Source organism: Accipiter gentilis, chromosome 10 (assembly GCF_929443795.1).
Source record: "Accipiter gentilis chromosome 10, bAccGen1.1, whole genome shotgun sequence".
In the NCBI taxonomy this organism is placed as follows: domain Eukaryota; kingdom Metazoa; phylum Chordata; class Aves; order Accipitriformes; family Accipitridae; genus Astur; species Astur gentilis.
Window position 1 is genome coordinate 10027158 of NC_064889.1, and position 26960 is coordinate 10054117.

Below are 26960 nucleotides of genomic sequence, written 5' to 3' on the forward strand. Positions count from 1 at the left end.
CATCCCAATCTCATCACGCTGAAGCCTGGAGAGCATCATCCCAGATGTATTCAGATGTTATTATCTGTGTGATCTGAAGTTGTTGGGGTTTTTTTGCAAGAGCTGTGCTGCCCAGTTCTTGTTTATCCTGTGCAAGTCAATAATTCTTTATTTCATAAAAGAGTTCATCTACTTTTGTTACTTGGCTTTGAGAAGAGTCTTTAGTCTTTAGCAAGGGAGTGTCTTCCTGTTCTCAAGAGCCCATCTGCCAAAGGAAACACTGACAAGAACATCAAGGCTCCAGAGGAACTGCTTTTGGATTCATACATGTTTTGAACAAACAAGATTGTGTAGAGTAAGAGTTTGCAAGGTTTTAAGGTAAGTTTATTTCTAAATGAATGTTGACCCAACAGAATAGAAAGTTTAAATACAATATTCATTGCAATTTATCCTTTTTGCGTCCCACATACAGGATGTATTAAAAGCATACAATGTAACTGCATTATTTATACAGCATATATGAAAACTGTATCCCAAAATACTTTCCAGAGTATCTGGAATAAATCACAAAAGAATACTTATCGTGGTACAAATGTAGTCATACAATTGACTTATATTTATGCACTTTCTGGGACCTATCTATATGGCTTTTATTGATGTTTACAGAAATTTTACTAGTTTCTAATGTTATAGTACTAATTAACCCAATCTCAAATTTAAAAAATTTATACTGAAGTGTTACAGTCTTTTCAGTCAGATTTGTTATTATCTATGCTAATTTACATTGCTGCTAATTTGGCTGGGAAGCTCTACATTTTCATGTAACAATTATATAAATACTGTTCCTCTCCCATTCTTCACAGTTAACAAATTTAGACCAGTAGTCCAATCAAATGATGGTCATCCAGCTCATTGCATGTCAAAATGCTCTTAAAATACAGCATAGACTTCAATCCTTACTTGGTTTAGAAAAAATAAATAATCGTATTTCATCAAATAGTCAAGACAGAATTTACACTGAAAACTTCCACAGGAAAAATTTAATGCCTTGCTCCAGTCTTGGTAAAGTCTTGAGCAGATTATCGTAATTTTGTTAAGTCTCAGAGTTAAAATAGCTCGCAGTATTTTCAGAGGAGATCCTCAGGAGCATATTAGAAGTAGAATTAACTTCCTTTTGAAGTCTATGTCAAAACATTTTGATACTTCATCCTGCCCTTTCCTACCATTCACTGAGCACCTCAGTCCTCAGGTTCTGTTTTTGGAATTATGGCTAAAACCAGAGGAATAAAGTATCTTTACTTACTTCAACTTATCAGTTAACATCTTTTACAACACCATGCATTTCCTTTTATCTATAAATACCACCTTCATCCATTCAACTTAAGTTTAAAGGTAACCTTTGCAAACCATGGTTCAGAATTCCTGAAATACAGATGGACTATTTGGGCACAAAAAAATGCTAAAAGGCATTATGTAATGAACTAAAGCTGCATCCCTAAGGGACATTAATATGGCCAGTTGGGATTAGTTTTTAGTGTCTTTCGCTTCAAAAAACAGATACTGTCCAAATATTTGCTGTTATCAGCCACTAGAGGGAGATATGATCACACAAGTACAAAGCTTATCCCTGAAGTATGGAGTAGGGTCATCACCTTTTGGGTTCATCCATACACTTCCAATTTAAATGCGTTCTCTTTTAGAGTTTCACTTCATTATCTTAGTTGTTCATAATCATAATTCATTTAGTTATTGATCACATTAACTGTTATTTGGGAACTTGGTTCAGCAAACTCAGTCTCCCAAATTCATTCAAGCATCAAAACTTCAATCAAAAATACCCTATGCACTGTTAAAGACCACAGCTTCTCCATGTATCAGCTGTTTCCATGTCTTTGGTATTCAGGTACAAGACAATTTCTCTGCTTTGCATAATGAGGGGGTGCTTTATCTAAGGACTGTTTTTATAGGGAGCAGACTTTATTCTCAGGGACCTTCTCTTCAAGACCTTTCCCACTCTAGAGGTTTTGCACCTCTTCTCTGGGAATAGCTGTTTAAGCAAATGTGTGGGATTATGCCTGTTTACCAGTGTGACAGCTGGAGGGTTTTCTTTGCCCTTTTGATGTCTATGAGATCCTATGCAGTCCCTCATCATGTGCAAAGTAAACAGAGTTTCCTTTTAGAGGTATTAAAACTAATGATGTATTTTTTAATTATTCTTTTTAAAAGAAACACTGAGCAGCTGTTAATGTTTGCAACTTCTGTACCAGCAAAGATTACAGGCTTCCTTCACTCAGTAGAGAATTTACCTTTTTGTTAATGGCTTTGATTGCAATTATTTCTTGAATTTTGTGCATAATTCAGTTCATAATACTGTTTGACTTCTTAGAAAGAATGACCATTTTAAGTTCTCAGGAGTTGAACACATTGTGAGTTAAAAAATAGCTTATGTGCAAACAGAGGATGATCTGAGCACAAAGCTGGAGACGTTTGAGCTTCCCATTTTATTTTGTACATGCTTTGATAACATCAAGCAATTCATGTTCCTGCAAGATACCTGTACCACATCAAAACATCCTTCAATCCATCCTCCAATACAGGCTTCTTTATTTAGTAGTTAAACGGCACAGCTACAAGAATAAAGTTCCCTAACAAATTCAGAAACCCATGAAATAATGTAGGAATAAGATTTGGATTATGAGGTCAATATTATTATTTTAAATACAACTCTACTGAGTATACTTAATTTGAACAAACAGTACTGAATTTTAAAACTTGCATTAGACTGGAGATAAAAGCAATCACTTTGTAAAGCCCTGTGACAAGATGAGTACCTCCTGGGATTGACATTCAATGCAAGAACACTATTAACCATACAAAATGTAAGTTGTTTGTTTTCCATAGCAGTTACTGTAACCAAAATAAAACAAAACCCTTCATTCATGTTAATAGGACTACAAGAAAATATTCATAATTCATTTTAGTTCACCAAGACTGGGAGATCAAAACAAGATATAAAAAAATACCCTATTTATATTTAAATAAGTTCACTACTAGATGGAATCATTCCTGCTGGTACTTTGAAGTCAAGGATAAGATTTTTAAATTATTTTTTTTGGGGGGGGGGGGGGGGGGGGGCGAGAGAGAGAGTAATCAAAAATCAAAATCTTGATTCAGGATTGCTATTGCTCTAGGAATTGCAGAGACTGTTGCAGGTTGCTGTAGGCAAAATTCTGTTTAATGAAAATTCCTTCCTCTAATGGCAAAGTAAATTTAAAAAAGTGACAGCGATTTTCCTACACAATTGCTATTGGATGTATCACCAATAGTCACTCTATCCCATGACTGAGGAAGTGCAAACCAGTGCCTCAGTCCAACAAAGCAAAATCCATTATAATCTGCTCTTTCGCTTTCTGTTTTGAGCAACAAACATGCCATTCATCTGCATGCATTGAGGGAGTTGTTCGAAACAGCCCAGTTGCAATCTCTCCCTCCCAGCAGAAGTGTGATGGTTATGAGTGAACTTCTTCCAGGTGAACAGAGCCCTCAACTATACCAGGTCTCTATGACAGGCGTGAACAGCCCTCACACTTCGTACACAGAGAAAGGGGCACCTTTCAGACTAATGCCATCTGCCAGCATAGTTTCAGATACTGGTTCTGGTAATATTGTAAATAAAATATATTAGAGCTTCATTACACAAACAGAATTACAACAGAATTGAAGAAAAAAACATGTACAGCGATACAAGTCTTTCCTTACAGACATTTGAAATGACACATTGCACTAGACAGCTTCTGAAGAAGCAATATTGACTGCTGTTTCACCCATCCTGCTTCTTCCATAACCCCCTCATAGTTAATGTCAGTAGAAACTTCAGATACGAAGTTACTAAAGAGCTGCTCTCAGGATAAATTTAGCAAGACTCCATGCTGCTGTTCTTCTCTATGACTTGATAAAAATTTATCTAATCAAGCTGCAAAGGCGCAAGATATTTGCTCATATTTAGAAAGCACGTTGACCTGAATGCTCAAGACGTACTGTTCTTTGTGCTAAATTCCAACACTCTCTTGAATGGGGTGTATGTCCTCACCGGCCTTGCACTTTCAGGAGATCTTCCATTCTCAGTACTTGTACTGTTATGGAGACAAGAAAAAGCTTACAGAGTTAATGTCAAGAGTATCAGACAGCTGGGCTGGAAATGCCACAGCAATGAACTTGTGCCTCGTTACTGATACTGACAGGCTAAAATGAAACTATTCAGTGTATTTGCTATGTTCCATATTTCTTTTGTATAATGCCACAAAGAATATTTGATAAAAACCATGGCACATACAAGTTTACATGCAGACATCTGCTGGAGCTCATATTGGAATGTCCAGCAATACAGTTACTAGGACTAAGGATCCTGCAACAATAAAGGCAGCAATATTACATTTAAGAACACAATTAGTTGTGAAGAGTAATTCCATAAAATCTAAATTGCATAGAGGTAAATTTCTGCATTGAGATAAATCTCAAAAACAGGAAAAATACCAGATAAGTAGGGCCTGTGGTTATTACATACAGAGGGGCCCCAGAGAGGACAACAAAGATAGCTTTCTTTTGGCACCCTGAGTGAACAACACTGTTTTTGAGGTTTCAAAACTCATGCCATTAAAATATGCTCTAGGCTGAACACTGAAATGAGTGTATTTTTTAAATGAGAAGGAAAGTTTAGTTTGTATTGCAGCTTGCTGATTTCATATACTAATTTACATTCCTCAAACTAAATTATTCAATTTGCAGGGCAGTTAAGGTGAACAAGTTTACTTGGTAGTAAAAGTAATGTGCAATGGTCCTCCTTACCTTACTATTTTCCTTTCTGTTTTGCCCTTCCTTGTGGTGACTCATTGGGGGGAAGATTCAAGTGCAAGTCCATAGCCTTGCTCCCAGGGCTCAATGCAACCCTGTTGCTGTGTTCAGGGCAGAGAAAGGGGAGGCAGAATACCTGGATCTTTACAAAGCCGGGCTACAGAACCACTGGCCACCACAGATCAGAGACAACCATTCCAGTGCAGAAGTGGTAATGTTACCACACTGTTTACTTGGCAATCTTCCACCTGAGGCTAGGATATCTCCAGAAATTGCTGCAGCCCTAAACTGTTACTGTTAGTGTTACCTGCCCTTTAAAATGGTCCTGGACGCATCTCCCAGAACACAAAGAATAAAGCATGCACGAAGCCAGCACTAACCAGCCTCAGGGTAGAGTTGTCCATTGTCTTCTGCATGGTACCCACAGACATATTTCATCAATATTTCCCATATTTCACAAAGTCAGATCTCTTGACTTCTAGCTTTACTCCCTGCTTAAATCACATTACTGTAAATAAGTACTCCCCAAGGGTTTGCAGTATGATTACATCTTTTAAAAAAAAAAATATATCCTACTCCATAAGTCACTGGAGTACACTACACCTAGTAGATGGGCTCTTTTAAACTGAGGAAAATTTTGCAAGACCCCACAATCCACTCTAACAATTTCTCAGCACAATGGTTTACTAATACAACACCAACAACGGACATTATGAAGATGTTTCCTATGAACAAGCAGAAAAAGTAAATACCTGTATGGAAGATCACATCCTACACCAGTATCTCTGGTTTCTATATTGGTCTTTGGTTGGGTTTCCATTAAGTAGTCCAATTTATCTTGTAATTCTTTATTCTGGAAAGCAGTAAATTTCATCGCAAGTTTATTTTATTTAAATTATGTTCATTAAACAAGGAAACAAAATTGCACATTGGCTTATCCCATAAGAAATAATGTAGAAGTATTTATTGAAAAAATAAAGGAATCCTTACTTCTGGGAAAAAATATAAATTAAACCAACAGTTTTATTCAGAAGCTTCTGTTTTAAGTAATTATAATACTGTTATAAAATTGTATGTTAAGAAACTTAGCATGAATATTGAGACTTTGTATTACATACATTCCTCATGCGACTGGTGTCGTAAGTTTGATTTCCATACTGAAGAACAGCAAACACATATAGTAAATATGCATCCAGATAACATCAGGTGACATCGGTTCAAATTTTATTTGGTTTCATAAAATAATCACAATAATGTAAACTTAAAAGGTAATGCCTTACCTCACATTCTAAGAAAGAGATTTTTTCTAAAAGTTGTATTATAAATAATTCCTTTTCTTTTACTTTCTTCCTTAGCATTTCAATCTATGAAGACAAATAAAATAAAGACATTTAGTCTAATGGGGATGGGAAGAGGAGGAAAAAGACCTAGATACCACAGGAAGAAAACATATTTAATTTTACTGTTAAGCAACAATTGAATACCTATACGTATTCACAAGCTGCTTTAATCCAGGGATTAGCTATCATCCTATACAATTAGGAGCATTTACATAAAGATGATACACATATACTAACGTGGCTTTTAAGAATTTGTATTTTTCTGGAAAGACAACAGAAAGTCAAACGTTGTCATGTAACAAAGCAAACTAGGGAAAACTCCATCTTTGATTCAAAGGCCTTTGCTCTAGTCAATTTTAACAACGTCCAAAAACATGTTGCACATTTGCTAGTTTCTTGAAGGTCTAATTTCTTTGGTTATTTCCTGGCATACCAGACTCCTTGGAAAAAAAGTGCATTTTCATTTTGTATCTAGGAAATGGAAAGAAGTTATTTACAAATGTTCATGAAAATTAAAATAAAGTTAGCTGTACCAGAAGCATTGCATCTTAATACTGTTCCATATGGAACGGAAGACCATGCTCCTTATATTCTGGGATTTCTGCTGGTCACAGAGCCATACACAACAAGAATTTTTGCATTAAATCTTTCCCTGCTATCAGCACAAGCAGGTATAACCAGAGAAACTGGGTATGACCCAGATTTCATACCAGTCCCTTGCTGCTCGCCCAAAGCTCTTCTGATTGTGTGGTAATGGCTTTTTAAAGTTCCTAAAGCCACAGTTTTCCATTCTGCTGATCCCTTTGCTTAAAGCAAGATTTGCTGAGTGAGGTTCATACTGTTACCAGCAATAGTCTAAGAGATCTGTTGACTGGCTGAGAGGTCAGTTCCTTTCAGTAAACCGCATTCAGGAGACAACAGCATCTTGTGCAAACAAACTGAATCTTCTCCTTGGACCAAAGGAAAAGTCACTTGTTATTCTCTCTCAACCTATGCTGACTACACCTACTAAAATAGCAGCTAATAAAAAGAGCAAAACAAAACAATAGCTAAATAACAACTTCAATTGTTACTGCTTCCCCAGGAGGCAGTTCAGGTTATTATTCTTAGACAGCTGTAGACATACATCACTTTGCAAGCACAGAAGACAAGGTACTTCCTATATCTGTAGTTACAGTCTACTTCAGATGCAGAAAGCAGTATTAAAAACATGTATCTTCCAAGGAGAATCATCAGAAGTGCACTGAAAGATCAGTCTGAAGGAGAAATCGTATTCTGCATCATGTTAGTGTGCAGGTAGGAACTGGAGATTTCCCACAGTGTTCTGTGCTCATGCAAGTCTTGTCCTGCAGCAACGCCAATGAAAGCTGATAGCAGTGGATACTGGGTTTGCTCCCAGTGTTAAATGGTGCCAGGTCAGTAATTTTTCCAATTAAATTTCAATCCACCTTTCTTCAATAAGCCATTTCAGGTCAGACAACATGAAAGTCAAAAACCCTGTTTTCCCCCTATTAAGTCCTTGGGAACGTGTCTCTCAGCTGAGGTGCTTCAACATCGTTAGCTAAGCCCCTCTCCATGCTAGCTCTCTTTAACTAGGCAGAACCCAACCAACAACTTCTGCTTTACCAAACAGTGCATTATCTCAGGCAATTGTCTCCACAATTCATTAAAGTAAATTGAAGATATAAAAACTTTCCAATCTTAAGCCTGAAAGCAGAATCAGAAGTAAACCAAGCTAGTAAATGGATGGTCTGCATCACAAATGGAATGCTAGAGTCTGCCATGCATGCAGTGCTTTTAGTAAAGTCTCTATTACTGTACATATAAAAAAGTGCACCCCTTAAAGCTATGTTAGATGAGGAAAGAAAGATATTCAAACTGCCATTTCAGCACTAGAAAAGTGTGTATCCTGCACATTCCTTCACATTTTTGGGCAATATGCCAACAGTGAAAAAAAACCCCACATCTATGTCTATAGCTTTTTTATCACCAGAAAACTGTAAAAATACCTATCATAATAAAAAAATAGGTATTTTCTGTAAAACTTCACATTAAGTGAGATAGATTTATTTTGTCAGGTTACCGATTGGCTGTGGAAAAAAAAGTAAAAAGTATTTGTTAGTAAAAATTTAGTGGACTTTTACGAAAGTGAATTCATTTTGTAGAACAGCCAAACTGAAATCAAGGAAAGCTCAGAATACATTAGTTTTTCCTGGCAGTCATTATGTTACATCGATATGCAAGAAAGACCATTTCTAAATATGTGGGTCAAATTTTCCATGCACTCTCACCAGTCACTTTTTAACTCTCTATCTTAAAATCAATTTTGTGAAAGAACATTAACAAACCCCTTCAAAACCACCAGTGTAAAACTTTTCAGCATGTCTGGAAACAATGATTAGTAGAAATATCCACATCCTGCTAAAAGAGAATGATAAAATGCTCAAAGGTACAATAATCAAAACAACAGTAGTACTATCACCCTCCCAAAATTTACTGCTAGGTATTATAAAACATTTAAATCAAAACATACAGAACTATGAAAAAAAATGAAGCAAAACAAATGCATAAATTAAACTAAAAAATTGAAAAGTTATAAAACCAACTTAACTTTGGTCTCCATGATCTTCAGTTATCACATCTCATTGACACAATGATCAGTTATTACTTGGAAATGCTAACATGTAAACCCCATACAGTAAGTGTTTTCAGCTGAAGAGTTACAGAATATGAGTGCTATCATCATCCATCTTTCTCAAAAGCAGGTTTATGGTTTTTTTCTTTTAAGGTGCATGTAAAAACTATCCACGTCATCTAAAGCTATTATCATTTCAGTTTTCAAATCACAGAAACACAAAGCTTATAGCATTTTCAGAAAATCTTAGAACATATTTTGATCTTCATATTTAATTACAACTTTATTTAGTAGTATGACTAAATTAAGTCAGCTATATCTTCACTGGTTCAATAGCTTCAGTCCTGCCAATAAATTCCATTTCAGAAAAGATAAACTGTTCTTTTAGGACTTTCAAGTGAGTCTTCTCTATTAATATTCTGTTCTCCTACTATGCATACAAGGAAATAATTTTAAGACCAGTAATCAGTATGACACAAAGATGACTGAAGACAAGCGCAGCTATGTGATCAGGGGAGTGGTTTGCCCTGACAGGTATCCATTCTTGTTATTGAAGATAATATACTTCAGCTGCTGCCTATTCCATTTTTTACATTCAAACACAAAACATTTCTGTTTCCAAGTAAGATCAAATTATCTGTTATCCAAAAGCAAGACCAAACTCTTGTGTTTCATAGCCATTTACGTTGATAAATTCACTATATGATACAAAGTGTCTAAGATGTGAAATAAGCTATGATTGTAACCCTTATGTTTACCAGTATTATGTACAAATAGATTTAGCGTAAGTTAAAATCAAACTTTTATTTGTTTATTCTTCATATTGGCTACAGAGACACAAACTCCCTAAGGATGTTTTGGAGTTAATTTAACTAGAATAGTCTGAAGGCAAAAATGAGCATGGGCAGCTTAAAATCTAAAAATCCAACAGAGAATACAAAGACGAAGACCTCAGCTTCCTCCCCTTCCCAAACATAAACCTGAACTCCAGAAAGACATTTTGTCATTAAGACATTTTGTCATTTGGCAGGAATGTTAGTGCTTTTCCTTTTTTTTTTTTTTTTTTTTTTTGTGAGGATCTGCTAAGGACTGGCAAACTGAACTATACACAACAGTACTCCCTGCCTCATTTTAACATGTTTACATAGTACCAGTCAGAAGCCATTAAATCTATCCACTTTGTCCCTCTGAAGAATTATGCCAGAATTTTAAAATATGCCTTCTCTTCTACGATATGGAGAAGAGACAATGTGGTACTATATCATCACATGCACAAAGTCTTAGTCTAGCAGTAAAACAGAATGGAATGATTAGACCATGCAGATTACAGATATGATAAGGGTAACATATAAAACCTTTTGGTTATGAACTCAAAGACGCAGCCCACACAGACCAAATACATTCCAGGAAAAATAAATTCAGCAGTAGTTAAAATGAGAGGCTGTTTCAGCACCAGGAAAAAAATCCTGTAGTCCCTGCTCCCCACATGCAGCAGAGCTACCCTTTGAGACTGCTGCAGAAGGAAAGCATGGCCAGAATGTAGCAGGGCACCTGTATTACTTCATACAGGCATGCTGCACCCCCAAACAAATGGCCAACTAGTTGTCTCAGAAGCTACTAGAGTCCAAGGGCTGAAACAATTTCCAAAGTTATGACACACCTTTAAACCTACCCACAAACCAGACATAGATGACACATCCCACCAGAGTGGTTTACTACAAAAAAAAGTTTATTTACTGAACAAGGACTTGAGTACACATCATCTTATGCCATTAGGACCAGGAGTGAGCAAACTTGTTTTGATTAACCCTTGAGGGAATATGTCCCAGGAAACCAGGAAAAACAGGAATAACTTTAGGGGATTACATTAATATATTACTATATTAAATAAAATGCAGCCTTAATTCAATACATTTATATGTCACATTGCATAAAGTAAAAGTGATCATAATGCTGATATTTGGTAAAAGCACTTCAAAAATAAAATTCATGCCTTGCTACTTAATATCATTTTGATTTTTCCATGAAAATGTTAGTTATGGTGAACTAAAATAAGATGGTAACACTTACAGCACCATAAACCTGTATTGCACAAACCCAAGTCTTCAGAGTGTTTTTATTTCAAGGAGTTGCATAAAGCGAGAGAATGACTAGCAGGAGACAGAGCCATAGATTTTGACTTTTGGTTGAATATAAGGTAAGGAGGAGAGGAGAAGCAAGATAGGTCAGACACAATACTGAACTGAGGGTCCAAGTGGCGGCCAGAATAGTCTAGGGTCAGAAACAAATCAGTGCAAGTCAAAGACTCTCAACTTCCACGGACTGACTCTTGCATCTGAGTCACTTCTGGACTGACTCCAGGACAAACTTATCACCAAGATGTTCCTACATTTTCTTTGCTCAATGCCCAAGGCCTATAATCTACCTCATCCTTGCTCTGTCTGCAGACTTTAGCATTTCAGCTCACTGCCAACTCAGCAGTTTGTTGCCAAATCTGGTTTTTGCACAACTATCCTCTCAGATTTCTCCATCATTTTCTACAAGCGCTATTCAGGTACATCCTTCAGCCTCTCCTCTTCCAACCTTCTCTGGAAATGCCCAGACAGACCTCCCCTAGCACTTACCTCTTGACCTGACTTGCACTGTTAGACTGACTAGCTGTTCTTTTCCCTCCATGTTTCTACCAGTGTTTTTACAACCTTCATGTCCACATTAAGCAGTCAAACAAAACTGGCAACCTACTTAGCAATATCATTTTACATTAATGACACTCATTCCTTTCAAAACAGTTCTGCCAACAGCAAAAATGTGAGTTTAGCAACCCTGGGTGATACTATCACCCTTTTTCCTATCACTTCATTCTCTCTTGCCTCCCCCACCCCACTTTATTCATTCCTCCTGCTTTTCCTTCTCCCTTGGGAGACATCTGACCATTCCAAAACTGGGAAGGGAAGAGCTACAAGGCCCAAGCTATGGTTTGTAATTTATCTGGTCTGCCAGCGACTAAGGGGCATCACGTGCTCTTAGGCATCCCAGGGGCTGGGGAGCAATCCCCCCAGTGCTGTAACAACTAGGAAAGATGAATTCCCTGGCCTGGTCTCAGTACACACATGCTGCTCAGGAGCTCTGTATCTGGCAACAGGGTAATGCGGTGGGGTGCACATAAGCTCAGCCCTGCGGCCACCCCTCTTCAATCCCCAGCATTTGGCTGTCAGGCAGAGGAAGGGCACCTGATTTCTCCTCATCATGGCAGGATCCTGGAAGTTCCCTGCAGATTGTGCTGGGTGTGCAGCTTGCATTTCACATAACCCACTGCAATTTCTAATGATCTGAATCAGCATGTAAGGCCCCACATGCAATGTGAATCATCCTGGATTTATCCATTGTCTCAGGATTAATATGGCCACAGAACTTCTTTTCAAGCGCTCTCCTCCTTGATTCAGTCCTATGGCTGTTAGCAACTCTATGTTTTTGCCTCCTTCTGAAACCTTAAGGTCATTTCTCTCAAACTCTCTCAACTCCCAGATTGTCACCTTATCTTGTAGCAACTCCCAGAAAATTAAATTCTTATTGTCCATTCCATCAATGAAGATGTGTTTCTTTCTCACTACCGCACCTTGTAGAGTCTTCAATGCATTTCCTCAAATACTAAACAAAATTGTCCTGCTACTTGAATAGACTGTGTAAATACTTTCTAGTAAGAGCTGAATTTCTGAATTTCTCTTGCTCCACCAAGCAACTAAACTTTGCTTCAGTAAGATGGAAAGCTAGATGTATGAGTCAACAGCGTTAAATTGATCTCATGGTGGTGTGGTTTATCCCCAGCCAGCAACTAAGCACCACACAGCCGCTCACTCACTCCCCCCCCCCGCCCAGTAGGATGGGGGAGAAAAATCAGGAAAAGAAGTAAAACTTGTGGGTTGAGATAAGAATGGTTTAATAGAATATAAAAAGAAGAAACTAATAATGACAACGATAACACTAATAAAATGACAGTAGTAATAATAAAAGGATTGGAATATACAAATGATGCACAGTGCAATTGCTCACCACCCGCCGATCGACACCCAGCTAGTCCCCGAGCGGTGATTCCCCCGCCCCCACTCCCCCCGGTTCCTATACTAGATGGGACGTCACACAGTATGGAATACCCCCTTGGCCACTTTGGGTCAGGTGCCCTGGCTGTGTCCTGTGCCAACTTCTTGTGCCCCTCCAGCTTTCTCGCTGGCTAGGCATGAGAAGCTGAAAAATCCTTGACTTTAGACTAAACATTACTTAGCGACAACCAAAAACATCAGTGTTACCAACATTCTTCTCATACTGAACTCAAAACATAGCACTGTACCAGCTACTAGGAGGACAACTAACTCCATCCCAGCTGAAACCAGGACACATGGATAGAACGCCTAAGAAGAACAGTCAAGAGAACTGCAAGATCTAAAAGAAAGACTCTCTAAAAAAATGCTGGAGATGCAAGTAGTGATATTAGAAGAGGAGTCAACAGAATTACAAAGCAATTAAAGCAGAAGGAAAAAGCATCTTAAGAGAAAGTTAAAGTTCTGTCCAATTGCAGAACCTTTATAAAGAAAGTCTGAAATAGCAAACGTTGTTTTATTCTGTGTATTCAGACACAGTTCTAGAGGCTTGAAATATACAGTGATCTATTGCATTGGAACAGATCCAGCTGTTAGGTAAATTCAGTCAATATTTACCACTTGATATTGTCATCCAGTAGTTTAAAATATTTATCAGAATATGACAGTGTTAATATATTTAAGTATTATATATTATTCAAGCATTGTGTATTTTCCTTATTCATCTACCATTAATGGATTATGCATCTGTAACACTGATATAGAAACATGAACAAACTGGTCATAAATATGATGAAACACAGGACAAACACATACTATATGATACAAAACAAGACATTGCAACATCAGCCTGAACTCTCAGGCTGTAATTGCTGTACAAGAACAAGATTTGACTCAGTCCAATATTTCACTGGACCTTAAGTGGTATTTATCAGAGGCTAGACAAGTGTTGAAATTTTTTCAGGGAACATAATACAGTAGGAATGAGCACCTTCTCCTTTCAATCCTCCTTAAATCACTTGAGCGATCCCTCAATAGTTTTTGTATTTTAAAACTCATATTGTATTTACAGAAAAAGTAACAGCTGATTGATTTAAGTCAATGCACCACCTCTGAGACCTTCCTAAACTAATGAGCTGTATGAACACATTACACCAGTCTTTGATGTACATCTATTGCTAACGCAGGCCTGCAGGGCCTAGATGTCCTAATGAGTTATAGACATTGGCACATTGTCTAACAGTTCAACACACCTTATCAAAAGCTACCTTAGTAATGTCCAAGTTTTCTAATTAATGACTTGGCCAGGCAATTCCCACCTGAAAGAGCTGATGCTATGCATGAATAAACACTCTCACCCAATACCAGCAGTGATTATACTTCTGCCAATAGATAAGCAATGTACTGCATTGCTCAAGTCCACTGAGGTATGCCAAATGCTTGAACTGGGGGGTTGGCAAGTTATTTATGTTCTGCTGTTTATCTTCTTCCTCCAAGCTCCCAAGGTGGGTTTCTCTTTCTACATCTTTTTGTTGTGTGTTTTGTTGTTGTTTTGTTTTTACTGTAGGTACTATGCAATACAGATTTCGGTTAATAAAAATTTGGCATCTGTCTGTGGCTGGTAATTCCATCTTCTCTTCCTCTATGCTTCTGTATGGCTTTTTACTTGACCTAAAATTGAAACTGTACTTCCATATTAAAACTGGGATATTTTGCTTTATATCTGGAGTTGGAGTATCTTGACACAGAAGTTTTCAGCTGGTTAAGTCTTTCATGGAAAAATTTCTTCTTTATTCCCCATTTATGCAGTACAAAGTATCTTCTGTATTTGGGATATCATTTGCTCATTAGCACTTTGTCCTTTCATGCAAGTATCTTCCACAACAGAAGAGGATACAGCTTCTCCCTGGTGTTTGGTCACCATTTATTATCCAACGAATCTGAGACTAAAGCTGGAGAACAGCTCATGGGCCATGACCTAGAGACAGTTCAATTCAGTAGTTAGGGGGATTTCATGTGAAATGCGAGTTCTGTAGATAATTTCTTGGCATGGAATAAAATATCCTTTTCTCATCTCAGTCCTCTTCAGAACAACTCCCTATATCTGCATGAACGCACTCGCCTTGCTTACAAAATGTAAATGCTTATTTCCTTCCCTCTCCTGCTTCTCAACAATGAAACAGTAATACATATAAAATAAACTTATTGTGCCATGAAACTGCAATCCATTTCAATGTCAATTGCACAAATCTCAAAAGTAAAATTCTCTTAAATCTCTCCAGGTTTTAAATTGAGATCAAGCCAGGAAATACTTCTGCTGCTGATTTAAAAATCAATGTTTTGTATTTCATTTGAAGACTTTTAGCTTTATCTTACACTAAACTCTCTCCCATCTCCTACACTGGCACAGACAGGATAAACTGACCATATCGAACAGGTAACTTAAAAGACAAGCTTTCAGCCCTCTCACAGAACAACAGCAATTTCAACCCTGAAAGAAACAATGTGGTAGCAGCTTCCCATGCCCTCCCATAGTGCCTCTGTGCCTGCATTTGGCTGCCCAATTCAGTCTCTGCATTGGAAAGTCCTTAGTGGAAGGCCCTGAAGTTTGCATGCTTCCACCTTTCATGCTGTGAGTCTCCCTGCAAATTCTTCCTCTGATCAAACTGGCTTTTTCCTGGATTGTCTTTGAAAGTCTCTCGCTGCCCAGCCGTACTTTAAGATGGCTACAAAAGCAAGGGCTAAAACCAAATAAACAAAAAAGCTAGTCAAGTCTAACCATTACTAATGTTCACTGACTTCACCACTGAGCTCTAGGTGACCCACGCTGGCCACCTGTCTCTTCTCACTCTTTTTTTGAAAGCCAGATATGTACAAATAGTATGAGAAAAGGGCTAGGTTTCTATACACCTGCCAAATGCAGGTCCTGCTCTTTCAACTGCCAGCACTTCATGTAAAATGTACTGCACTAAGCTGGGAACAAATAGGTTTATTTAACAAACAAGTTCAACACAGGGATAAACCTGTCAGCCTTAAATAAGCTGCAATCTCTCTCTATTGGACATCATGAACATGAGACTTTAAGACTATGCAGGATAACTTTCTGATCAGCTGGTGCTCTAATGGGCTGAGATCTTAGCTATCACAGCAGAGAATCCCTATGAGGCTGAAAAATGTGTGTGTGTGTGATCTAGCACACAGAGATGTTGAAGGTCACTGACTCCAGCAAATGCGCATTTTATTTCTTCCATTTATTTTCTTCTGAAAGTTGTTTTCCATTCTCCTATTTAATTTATGGCTGGTCTGACTAGGTCAAGTTGAAAAAGGTTCTATTAATGCCTGAGATAGAAGGATTTATTTTCAGAGGAAAAAAATATAGAAGCAAATGGTTTCTTCGCTAAGGAGTATAAACACACTGAACTGTGATTGTCCTCTGCCTGGCCTAAATTCCACAGGTCATGTACCTACTGTGTTCAGTGCCAACAAGGTGGGTCCTATGAAAACGAAGGCTTTAATACTCTTTTTCTCCATGGCCTCTTACATTTGGTCCTTCTCTGCCAGCATCCCCTTTCATGCATGCCTAGATTAGGACTGACCACAGTCTCCTAACACATTTTTAAATGCCATCAAAACAGCACTGGAGGTGTTAGAGCTACCTACTGCATTACAAAACTCCACTATAAAGCTTCTCTTTCACTTCCTCCTGACTGCTTGCTATTCTTTTACAGAATGCCCTGTATCTGTCACTTGCAAATGATCCACTATTTTTCCCTAAAAAGGCCTGAAGAGCAATCTATTTTGTGATTTTTCAGCCAGCAGATTCATCGTTCAGCACTTGTTTGATTTTGACAGTTCTCCATATGAGTTTGAAGCAGCATATCTTGTTTGTTCAACACCCCTTTGAAATGATGTTCATTTCTGTAGCTGCACTTTGTCTAAATTGGAGATGAAACCCATTGTGGTTTACACTGAAAGAATAAACCCCTCATTTATACTTCACATCTGTGTCCAAATATACCAAGATTAACACTAAATAAAGTTCATCCTGTAGTCAAGCAAGTATAGGCTTAGCCATCATTCTGACCTAGTTCATACAGTATCTTTGTTTCAGCTTCTAACAAAAGCACTGTTCATAATTTTGACTATTTACTTTCTTTCCACTTCTCAGTTTCCCAGGTTGGCCTGTTCTTGGTCTATTCCCATGCAACAGAGAAGCTAAGCATTTCAGAAAGCAGGCTTTCTAGCTGCTTTGTTCATTCTGTCTTTCTCAATTATATTATTTAAATGCAAGTTATTGATCATTATAATACCCTCATAAACCCTAAGATGGAATGTTACTTTACAGATACCAGCCATGAAAGTATTGCAATAACGAGTAACACGGCAGGTTTTCATAACGGTTTTCTAAATATCCCTAGCTGTTACAGTCTGCATTTGGTTAAATTTAATGTAGTGAGGACTTGCATTCAAATATGCAATGAACACATTTTCTGGGACTTAAATAGTAGTGCAATTACAAAATCTTCCCTATTTACTCTAGAAAGTAAGTTTAGTACTGCTGCTCACTAGTTTTTACCTTAACTCGAGAACAGACTCTTCAGATAGCATTCCTTTTCAACAGCCTACCTTTTAAGAAGTATCTTTGTTGCTGATTTTTCAGCCTCTGGCATAGTTAGTAAGTGTTGCTTAAAGTGAGCCTAAAAATACTTTTCTAATATTTACGTAGAGAAGTGCACAAAATCATGCAAACTACCACATGTGTGGATAGCTCAGAGCATACACATCTGCAACGCTTTTTATCTTCCCCCATGGTGGACAGCTACTCTTCTCTGTACTATTAAAGCTCCTATTTTTAGGCCTTTATTTAAAAGAATCCAGTTTAAAATAGTGCATGCCAACTATATCATAGATATTTCCTCAAACACAATGCAAACATAAACCACAGATAGCATAAAATTAAAAAAGCATTAAGTGCCTAATGTATTTGGTACCATCTGACCTGATCAAACCTCTGTTACAGGAGTCTTTAGTTAGCTCACTAATGAAAATACAGATGTAGCTACATGCGTTCATGCAGTTCTCAAGGAAACTGAATTAAAGAAAAATTAAGACACACAAGGACCAAATGAGAGAGCAAAAACATATTCCCTATGGCTACATGGGAGTCAAGAATTTGTACAGAGATTTAATTGATTTTGAAAAGCAGGTAGTCAGACATCCATAAAAAGTAGACATATTTGACAGATAAGTAGTGAGTTGGCCACCTAACATTCTACTTGTTAAACAGGATAACCAAAAGATCTAGAAGGGCTTTCTATGTATATGAAGGCACCAGCACACATACATTACAAGGAATCAACAAGCTAAACTCACTCATTAAACCTAATATTTATGAAATAATAATCATTGATCCAAGCTTTATATGTGTTTTTGCCAAAATACCCCATGGAACTGATAGTATTTGTTATACCAATGCAGCCCACTAGAGGTCAGGTTACGTTGAGCAGTTTAAAATAAATTTAGTAATAAAGGACAAAGTTTAGCCCACCATCTTCTTATATATTACTAGAATCATCTAGGTTGCCACATGTATCACAAAGTGACAAGTCCTTTAGAACTTTTGGTTAGAACAAAAAAAAGCTCATAGTATGGCGGTTGGCTTGGAGAGATACAAAACAGATTAAAGAATTGTTGATAGACTGGATTATTAGATCGGAGAAGTTTTCCTTAATAGAATACATGGTATAAAGATTGTTAGCTCTGTTTTAGACCACCTGCTATGATGCTTGAAAACAGTGAAAATGGCAAGCTGAACTAGAAACAAAACCTCAAGACTTCATACCAGTCTTCTATACTGATGATATGACAGAATAACTTTAATGCAAAGAGATACTTTTGCATCCCTCTGTGTAAAAGACACTATCACACATCTGATCATACAGCAGGACTACATCAGAATCTTATAAAACAAAACAAACATAGGTAAATATATATATATATATATAAGTATAGGATATATATAGATACATATATAGGAGAGAAAGATATATATAAATACCACCCTGATAAAAAATGGAAAAACCCCATGTCTAATGAGAAATCCTGTAAGAGCACATTGTGAATGCAGAAAGAATGCCTTAGGTTAGAATGTTTTACAAACATTTGATTTTGTGAATGTGTGATGTCCAAATACAAATATAAGATATTTCATGAATGCCTATCCTCTGTGCAATAGAAAGGCTTAGTGTAAAAGTGCTGTCAGTCTGCTTTGTAAAGCTCCAATTCAGACTTAATTTACCTATTTCCCATGTCATTCTTTCATCCACTTGGAGAAACAGAAATGTTTGCCATCACAGCCTTCTGACTGCTAAACAGTTTCCTGGCATGTAGGTAGCCTGTAACCTAAAGCAGCTTTCCAGCAGAAAGCCACTTAAATTTTACAGGAATTTATATCAGCTAAGGTGATGTCCCAAGACCAGGGTGAAAAAGATGAATGGTGAAAAACTGTGTTTGCCTGCCTATTTCTGTGATGAACCACATTAAAAAAATTAAAAAAAAAAAAAAGGGAGGGGGGCAGTTTTTGCCTTCCACTTCTGTACAGTAAGGAGACCCTTAATGACTAGTCTGCGTTGTTTCTGCAGTTACCCTCTGAATGCTTCAAATTAAGTTGAACATTGTATTTCCTTGACTACGATGAGGAGTTCCAGAATTAGCATCAGCCTAAAGATCACAGTATATAACCCACAGCCACTGCATTAAACTGCTTTCACCTAGTCTTTCTGCTTCAGTAGCTCCAGATGCTTCCATTCTGTTTGTAACTAAGGTGGCATAAGGAAACTGCACACAGAACAGAGATCTCTTTCGATTATGTACTAAAAGAATCAGTGTTCCCAAAAGACTCAGAATTGTTTTACTAGATCTCACCTCCTCAACCATGTGCTTGACTTTCTTCTGTTGGCAGTGGACCATATCATCCAGATGTTTGATTCGCTCTCTTAGACTAGCTGCTACCTCCTCCAAATGCTGTGACCTAGCAAAACATGGAAGAATTTAAGCATCTAAGTGGGGAGCTATGCAGTACAAGCAAAACAAGAACAACCCACACAATTCCACCATAAATCAGAAAGACTAGGTCAAGAGGTAGGCAAATCAAATTCCACTGACAGATGTCAATTTGTCCAAAGTATATTTTCATGGTAGTCTTTTAGACAAAGTGGTTGTCTCCACCCAAGCCAACTCACCTTTCTCTTGCATACTGGCATGCTTACTCAGAGCCTGAAGTGCTGACAGTTAAACAATTTGACAATGCTCATCTCAAGATGTCTGTTTTTCCTTGAAGTGAAAGGCATTTAGACAACTAGATCTTTATCACCAGAAAGACACATTTACCTTGACTTATTACCACCTGCAAACTTTTTGGAAATATATACTAAATAAAAGCCAGGAAGCACATCTGCTGACATCCTTTTAAAAGCTCTCCTACTACAGGAAAGCCTTGAGTCAAGGATTTGGCATAGTTGCCAACAGCAACAGAATGCTAACTGGAGTAGTATTAACTCATCAACAGTCAGCAGGAATTGTTCTGGATGTTTTAAGTTTGTATGTACAACTCCTTAGATAAGCAGATTTAAAGAAATGCAGAATCTAACACAGAAATTGAACAACCACAGAACTCCTGCCACAAGTTGGTTTGACAGCTTGCCAGAAAAGTAGTTTTAGAATATGCAAAGAAACAGGAGGGATGCTTTTTAATAAGTTTTTGACATGTTGGCCGTGGGAGCCTCCATTTTTATCTGAAGGTACAATTCTTGAAATTCTTCAAATAAAGCAATTGCTTGCTTACAAAATAAACTTCTGTACTCCTAGGTTCAGGACTGGACAGAATTTGAGAAGTGGAGGAAGGGAATCAAAACCAAAAAGGCTCTTTTCATCTTGGTCTGTGCACAGCAGAAGTGTATTGGTTTTGTCTGGCCAGGTTTTGGTAGCGGGGGGGGGGGGGGGGGGGGGGGGGGCTTACAGGGGTGGCTTCTGTAAGAAGCTGCTGGAAGCTTCCCCTGTGTTTGAGAGAGAGCGAGCCCATACCAGCCGGCTCTAAGACGGACCCACCGCCGGCCAAGGCCGAGCCAATCAGTGATAGTGGTAACGCCTCTGTGATAACATTTTTAAGAAGGAAAAAAGTTGGTACGGGGAGAAAACAGCTGCCGGAGTGAGGAGTGAGAACATGTAAGAGAAACAAGCCTGCGGACACCAAGGTCAGTGAAGAAGGAGGGGGAGGAGACGCTCCAGGCGCCGGAGCGAAGATTCCCCTGCAGCCCGTGGGGAAGACCCTGGTGAGGCAGGCTGTTCCCCTGCAGCCCAGGGAGGTCCACGGTGGAGCAGATATCCACCTGTAGCTCGTGGAGGACCCCACACCGGAGCAGGTGGGTTCCCGAAGGAGGCTGTGACCCCGTGGGAAGTCTGCGCTGGAGCAGGTTCCTGGCAGGACCTGCGGATCTGAGGAGAGAGGAGCCCACAGAGCAGGTTTTCTGGCAGGACTTGTGACCCCGTGGGGGACCCGCGCTGGAGCAGTGTGCTCCTGAAGGACTGCACACTGTGGAATGGACCCATGCTGGAGCAGTTCGTGAAGAACTGCAGCCCGTGGGAATGGCCCACATTGGAGAAGTTCGTGGAGGACTGTCTCCCGTGGGTGGGACCCCACGCCAGAGCAGGGGAAGAGTGTGATCAGCCCTCGCCCTGAGGAGGTGAAGTGGCAGAAAATAACGTGTGATGACCATAAACCCCATCCCTGTCCCCCTGTGCCGCTGGGGGGGCTTGGTGGTGAAATCCGGGAGTGAAGTTGTGCCCGGGAAGAAGGGAGGGCTGGTGGGAAGGTGTTCTGAGATTTTGTTTTATTTCTCATTACCTTGCTCTGGTTGATTTGTAATAAATTGAGTTAATTTTCCCAAATTGAGTCTGTTTTGCCCGTGACGGTAATAGTGAATGATCTCTCCTGTCCTTATCTCGACCCGCAAGCCTTTTGTTATATTTTCTCTCCCCTGTCCAGCTGAGGATGGGGGAGTGATAGAACAGCTTTGGTGGGCACCTGGTGTTCAGCCAGGGTCAACCCATCACAAGAAGAAACTGTTGAAGTTGCAAACAGAACAACCATTCTAAGGCAAAGCAGCAGATGGCAAACTGTATGACATTATTCCAATGAATGACTGAATTGTATGCTGTTTCCCCGCCAGAAAGAGTCTCTAGCAGTGAAGTACTCTACAGAACTGTAACTGCAGCACTTTGACAAGGACTCAAAAAATCAAGGCATTGCCGCAGGTTTTTCAATCCTGCATATTAAGATCTCACAAACCCGCAATTTACATTTTGATTGCGATTGTAACACATATGTGGTCTCTCATTGAAAGATTCAGAATTTTAAGCCCTGATAGCAATGGAACAGAAGTCCTTCCTCAGGTGGAGCTCAAGTGTCTGGTTGGGTAGAAACAGGTAAAGAAAACTTACGAACATCTGAACACAGATTCATTGCTTGTATTGTATAGATTACAGCTGTGTGCTTGCTTGCATTGCACAAACTCCTGTCTGAATATGGCCTTTACCCTTTTTACTGCAGCATAACTTTTCATGCTGAGTGGACAGGGCAGGATTCACTGAAGTGAGAAGAGTGTCTGTTATCCAAAGGTAAAGGAAGAAAGCAATTATCTTTCATCTCCATATTCTATGTTTTATGTGGCATCAATTAACTTCAAATTATTATTTTAACAGGCTGTTGTGAAAAGCTGTTATTACCCTGAAACTGGATAAGCTGGTCTCAGATCAATACAACTAGGCAATGAGAAGGTCTTGGCAGGGACCTCCCTTTATGATTATGCTTCCTAAAGAACAGTGGGATACCAAAACCTTAAAACTGAATTTCTGGGTGCCACAGAAATATAAGTAGTAATCAAGTACAATTTTTCAGTCTCTGCTTATAAATCATCTTTACCCACTCAGGTAGTGTCATATAAACCTTTGAGTGGCAGATGCAATTTTCACTCCAATGGCAGTTACACTGTTTCAGTGCTGTATAGACTTCTCTTCAAACTTTGTCTCTGGCTTTGCTTGAAGCTTTCTTCTGCCTGGTCATGGTGCTATGTCAGTCTCAAAGAAGTAGTAATGGATGCACATGCCACCTGTGGGCAGAAACAGCACATCCAGGTGCCACCACACCACTAGACCTTGCTTCCAAGCCTCATGCTTTTGAGGACAACCATTCACAGAGGTCTCACTGCCAGAAACATGACCCTCACTTTCCCCAAATAACTTAATAGCTTATTTCTGCACTGTGATGCTACATGACAAATTTCCTCCACACCTTCATTTTGTTCATGTGCATATGTTAATGTGTACCACATGTGTAGATCTGCACCTCCAAGCCTCAAATATAGTCCCCTGCTTTCCCTCTTTTATATAAGAAAAGAGGCCTCTGGCAGTTATATGAAAAACTCTTGCTCTCTTCAAGAGTTCTTTTCAAAGGGGATGTCTTACAGCTTAATACAGGATACAGACTGTCTTTTCTTTTAGAACTGTGTTGAGCAGTTCTCTCTAGAAGGAGATAATCAAAGTATTCATAGTGAGAATCATACTGTGCTGAATTTCGGAATGCAGATTTAAGAAAAATGCACTCCACAAATATAGCACAACTTGTTCCACCTAAAATGTACTCTGCATACTCGCTAACAACTTTTCAAGAAAGATGCACAAAAGTGGTTTTTGTTGCAAAAATTAATCCTCTTGATATTTTGTATGTAAATAAACTTATATCCAGATGGACAATTCCTACCAGACTGCAGTTTTAAAGTTAGAAAAAATAAAATTCAGATGTCTTCAAAAGCAACCAAACCAATCCACCCCTAAAGTTTCCTAGCAATACTAGAATTTCCACAGACAAGACATATCTCACCTTTCACTGTCACAGTTGTTTTCAGATTTTGCTCCAGATATTTGTATTTCATTTAGTTCAAGTTGTTTTTGCAGCTGGTGACGTTCCTAAACAAGAAATGTTATCCTTCAGTTCTCTGTTTGTCAAAATGTAAAGGCTTCACAAAGCATATTTCATTGCAATTCCAAAGATCATTTGTGAAATTAAAATAGAAACTGATTAAACAAAATTGATGCATTTCCTGTAGCCAAGGAGCACAGAATGCATAATAATAAAATCAAATTCCCAGCTATGCATGGAAAAAAAGAGTTTTCCATTTCCTATTCAAAGATGTACAGTTGTACTTGAAACTTAATTTTTTTAATAAAAAGATGAGTCATCACAATCTTTACATAAATGTAAAATTTTCCATGTTATCCCTCCAAAAAGATCTCTCAATCCAAGGCTGAGATAAAAGGTATTGCTCAATTTTCCTCCCCAAAATATTACAATTTTTTAGGTGTCCACCGGCACAGTACTCGTGAAGATCTGTATCAACTTGGGAACTGAGTCAACAGAAATTAACAGAGGAGTATGCTATCCACTTTAATGGGAATTTAAGAGACATTCAGGTTTACTCTGCAAGTATCAGCCAGATAAGAGCAAATTAAATAATCAACGTGAAGAAACTCATCTGTACTTAAGAACTATATCGCAATCCTTTATTCACTGCATAATACTTACAAGTTGTAGGCTGAAGCCCAGATGACGTTAACAGAGCTACTAAAGGGGAATATTAAGCTGAACGATTTCTCAGCGTAATCGCTAATTCTACTAATAGATTTGCAAGCATTAAACAAAAGGGGCTCAATACAAATGCACATTAGACTAACCAGTCAAACTAACAAGACTGGCTTATAAGAATCTGTTTCTCAGTAACAAATATTTACTATACTAAACTAAAGGTGGTGAATAAACACTTCACTTGTAAAAACAGAAGATCATATTCTCTCTACTTACTAGAATGCTCTCTGCTTCTGTATTTTAGATAGCAAGGCACAGATCTTTAAAGGTAATGAGATGCCGGCTACTGAATGAGATAAGAAATGCCGAAGTACATCCAAGAGCATCAGAGTCTTTTGGAAGGCCTGCTCTTATACTATCCCCTATTCAGTCTAAGGACTAAATAACATTCATTCACAGCTAGGTGAATGATACCACAAAACGAAAAGGAAATTTCACCGTAAATGTTTGAGACAGAAGATACAAAACTTTTTCAGATACCTGAAAAGGTTCAACAAATGAGATTCAGATGCATTGTATTATGCAAGGAGGGTACTGTGATACACTTAGGCTTAACAATACATTAAAATAATAATCATCTGACTACTAGTCTGAGTTTTGCCCTAGAGCAAAGTCCATAAAAGAGAAGAAAAAGCAGGAAATAAAAAGAAGCAATGCAAAAACTGCTACAACTAGTTTTACAGTAGTGCTGCCAGTGTTACAAGAGGGAAATGTGTCTCAGCATTTCTGCTTTCAGAGCTTTAAAAGTAAATTGTCAAAAACCTGCTCTCAACTACAGTTTGGTAGGGCATATTTAGCCAGGGAGAGGCATAATTCTGCTAGCAAGAAAGGAAAAACTTAAGTTTTGGATTAAAAGGCAGTAAAAATGATTTTTTCTTCTCTCCTCAAAATATTCTGAGCCATAATCTAAATAAGATAGATATCTGCATGGAAGATTAAGTGGTTGCTACATACCCACAAAAAAACCTCAAAACATTTTAGTCTGAAGCTTTCAGTTTAGCATTTCATCCACATGTGGAGAAATTTGGACACACAATTCCAATCAGGACTATAAATAGCTAAATAGTAAGGTCTATTCCTAACTAAAATGCATTTTAATCAACCATAGAATCATAGAATGGTTTGGGTTGGAAGGGACCTGAAAGATCATCTAGTTCCAGCCCCCCTGCCATGGGCAGGGACACCTTCCACTAGACCAGGTTGCTCAAAGCCCCATCCAACCTGGCCTCGAACACTTCCAGGGATGGGACATCCACAGCCTCTCTGGGCAACCTGTTCCAGTGTCTCACTGCCCTCACAGTGAAGAATCTCTTCCTTGTATCTAAATCTACCCTCTTTCAGTTTAAAGCCACTACCCCTTGTCCTATCGCTACATGCCCTTGTAAAAAGTCCCTCTCCAGCTTTCCTATAGGCACCCTTTAGGTACTGGGAGGCTGCTATAAGGTGTCCCCAGAGCCTTCTCTTCTCCAGGCTAAACGACCTCAACTCTCTCAGCCTGTCTTCATAGGAGAGGCGCTCCAGCCCCTGATCATCTTCATGGTGCTCCTCTGGACCTGCTCAAGCAGGTCCATGTCTTTTGTATGTTGGGGGCCCCAGAGCTGAACACAGTACTCCAGGTGGAGTCTCATGAGGGTGGAGCAGAGGGGGAGAATCACCTCCCTTGACCTGCTGGTCATGCTTCTTTTGATGCAGCCCAGGATGCAACTGGCTTTCTGGGCTGGGAGCACACATTGTTGGCTCATATACAGTTTTTCATCCACTAAACCCCCAAGTCCTCCTTAGGGCTGCTCTCAACCCACTCATCGCCCAGACTGTATTTGTGCTTGGGATTGCCCCAACCCATGTGCAGGACCTTGCCTTGTTGAATGTCATGAGATTAGCACAGGCCCACCTCTCAAGTCTGTCAAGGTCCCTCTGGATGGCATCACTCCACTCCAGCGTGTCAACCGCACCACACAGCTTGGTGTCCTCAGCAAACTTGCTGAGGGTGCGCTCAATCCCACTGTCCGTGTTGCCGACAAAGACATTAAACAGCGCCGGTCCCAATACTGACCACTGAGGAACGCCAGCCGTCACCGGTCTCCACTCGGACATCGAGCTGTTCACTGCAACTCTTTTGAGTGCGACCATCCAGCCAATTCCTTCTCCACCAAGTGGTCCATCCGTCAAATCCGTGTCTCTCCAATTAAGCAACAAGGATGTTGTGTGGGACAGCGTCAAATGCTTTGCACAAGTCCAGGTAGATGATGTCAGTTCTTCCCTCATCCACCATTGCTGTAACCCCATCGTAGAAGGCTACAGAATTTGTCAGGCAGAATTTGCCCTTAGTGAAGGCACATTGGCTGTCACCAATCATCTCATTA

General features: G+C 38.9%; 1 protein-coding gene across 2 annotated transcripts in view; it reads right to left on the reverse strand.

The window, feature by feature from the left end:
* MYZAP (myocardial zonula adherens protein) overlaps positions 1 to 26960 on the reverse strand; it is a 65290-nt gene that overhangs the window by 10956 nt on the left and 27374 nt on the right. The window contains exons 9-13 of one of the 2 annotated variants that reach the window (XM_049812236.1): positions 23836 to 23921; positions 19824 to 19929; positions 6111 to 6194; positions 5583 to 5683; positions 3113 to 4112 (exon numbers count right to left, since the gene is read on the reverse strand). In XM_049812236.1, coding sequence (XP_049668193.1) covers positions 4007 to 4112; positions 5583 to 5683; positions 6111 to 6194; positions 19824 to 19929; positions 23836 to 23921 — 483 coding nt within the window. In that variant the 3' untranslated portion in view covers positions 3113 to 4006. Of the gene's footprint in view, positions 1 to 3112; positions 4113 to 5582; positions 5684 to 6110; positions 6195 to 19823; positions 19930 to 23835; positions 23922 to 26960 lie in introns of those variants that run through there. The other variant, XM_049812237.1, reaches the window with a different exon arrangement.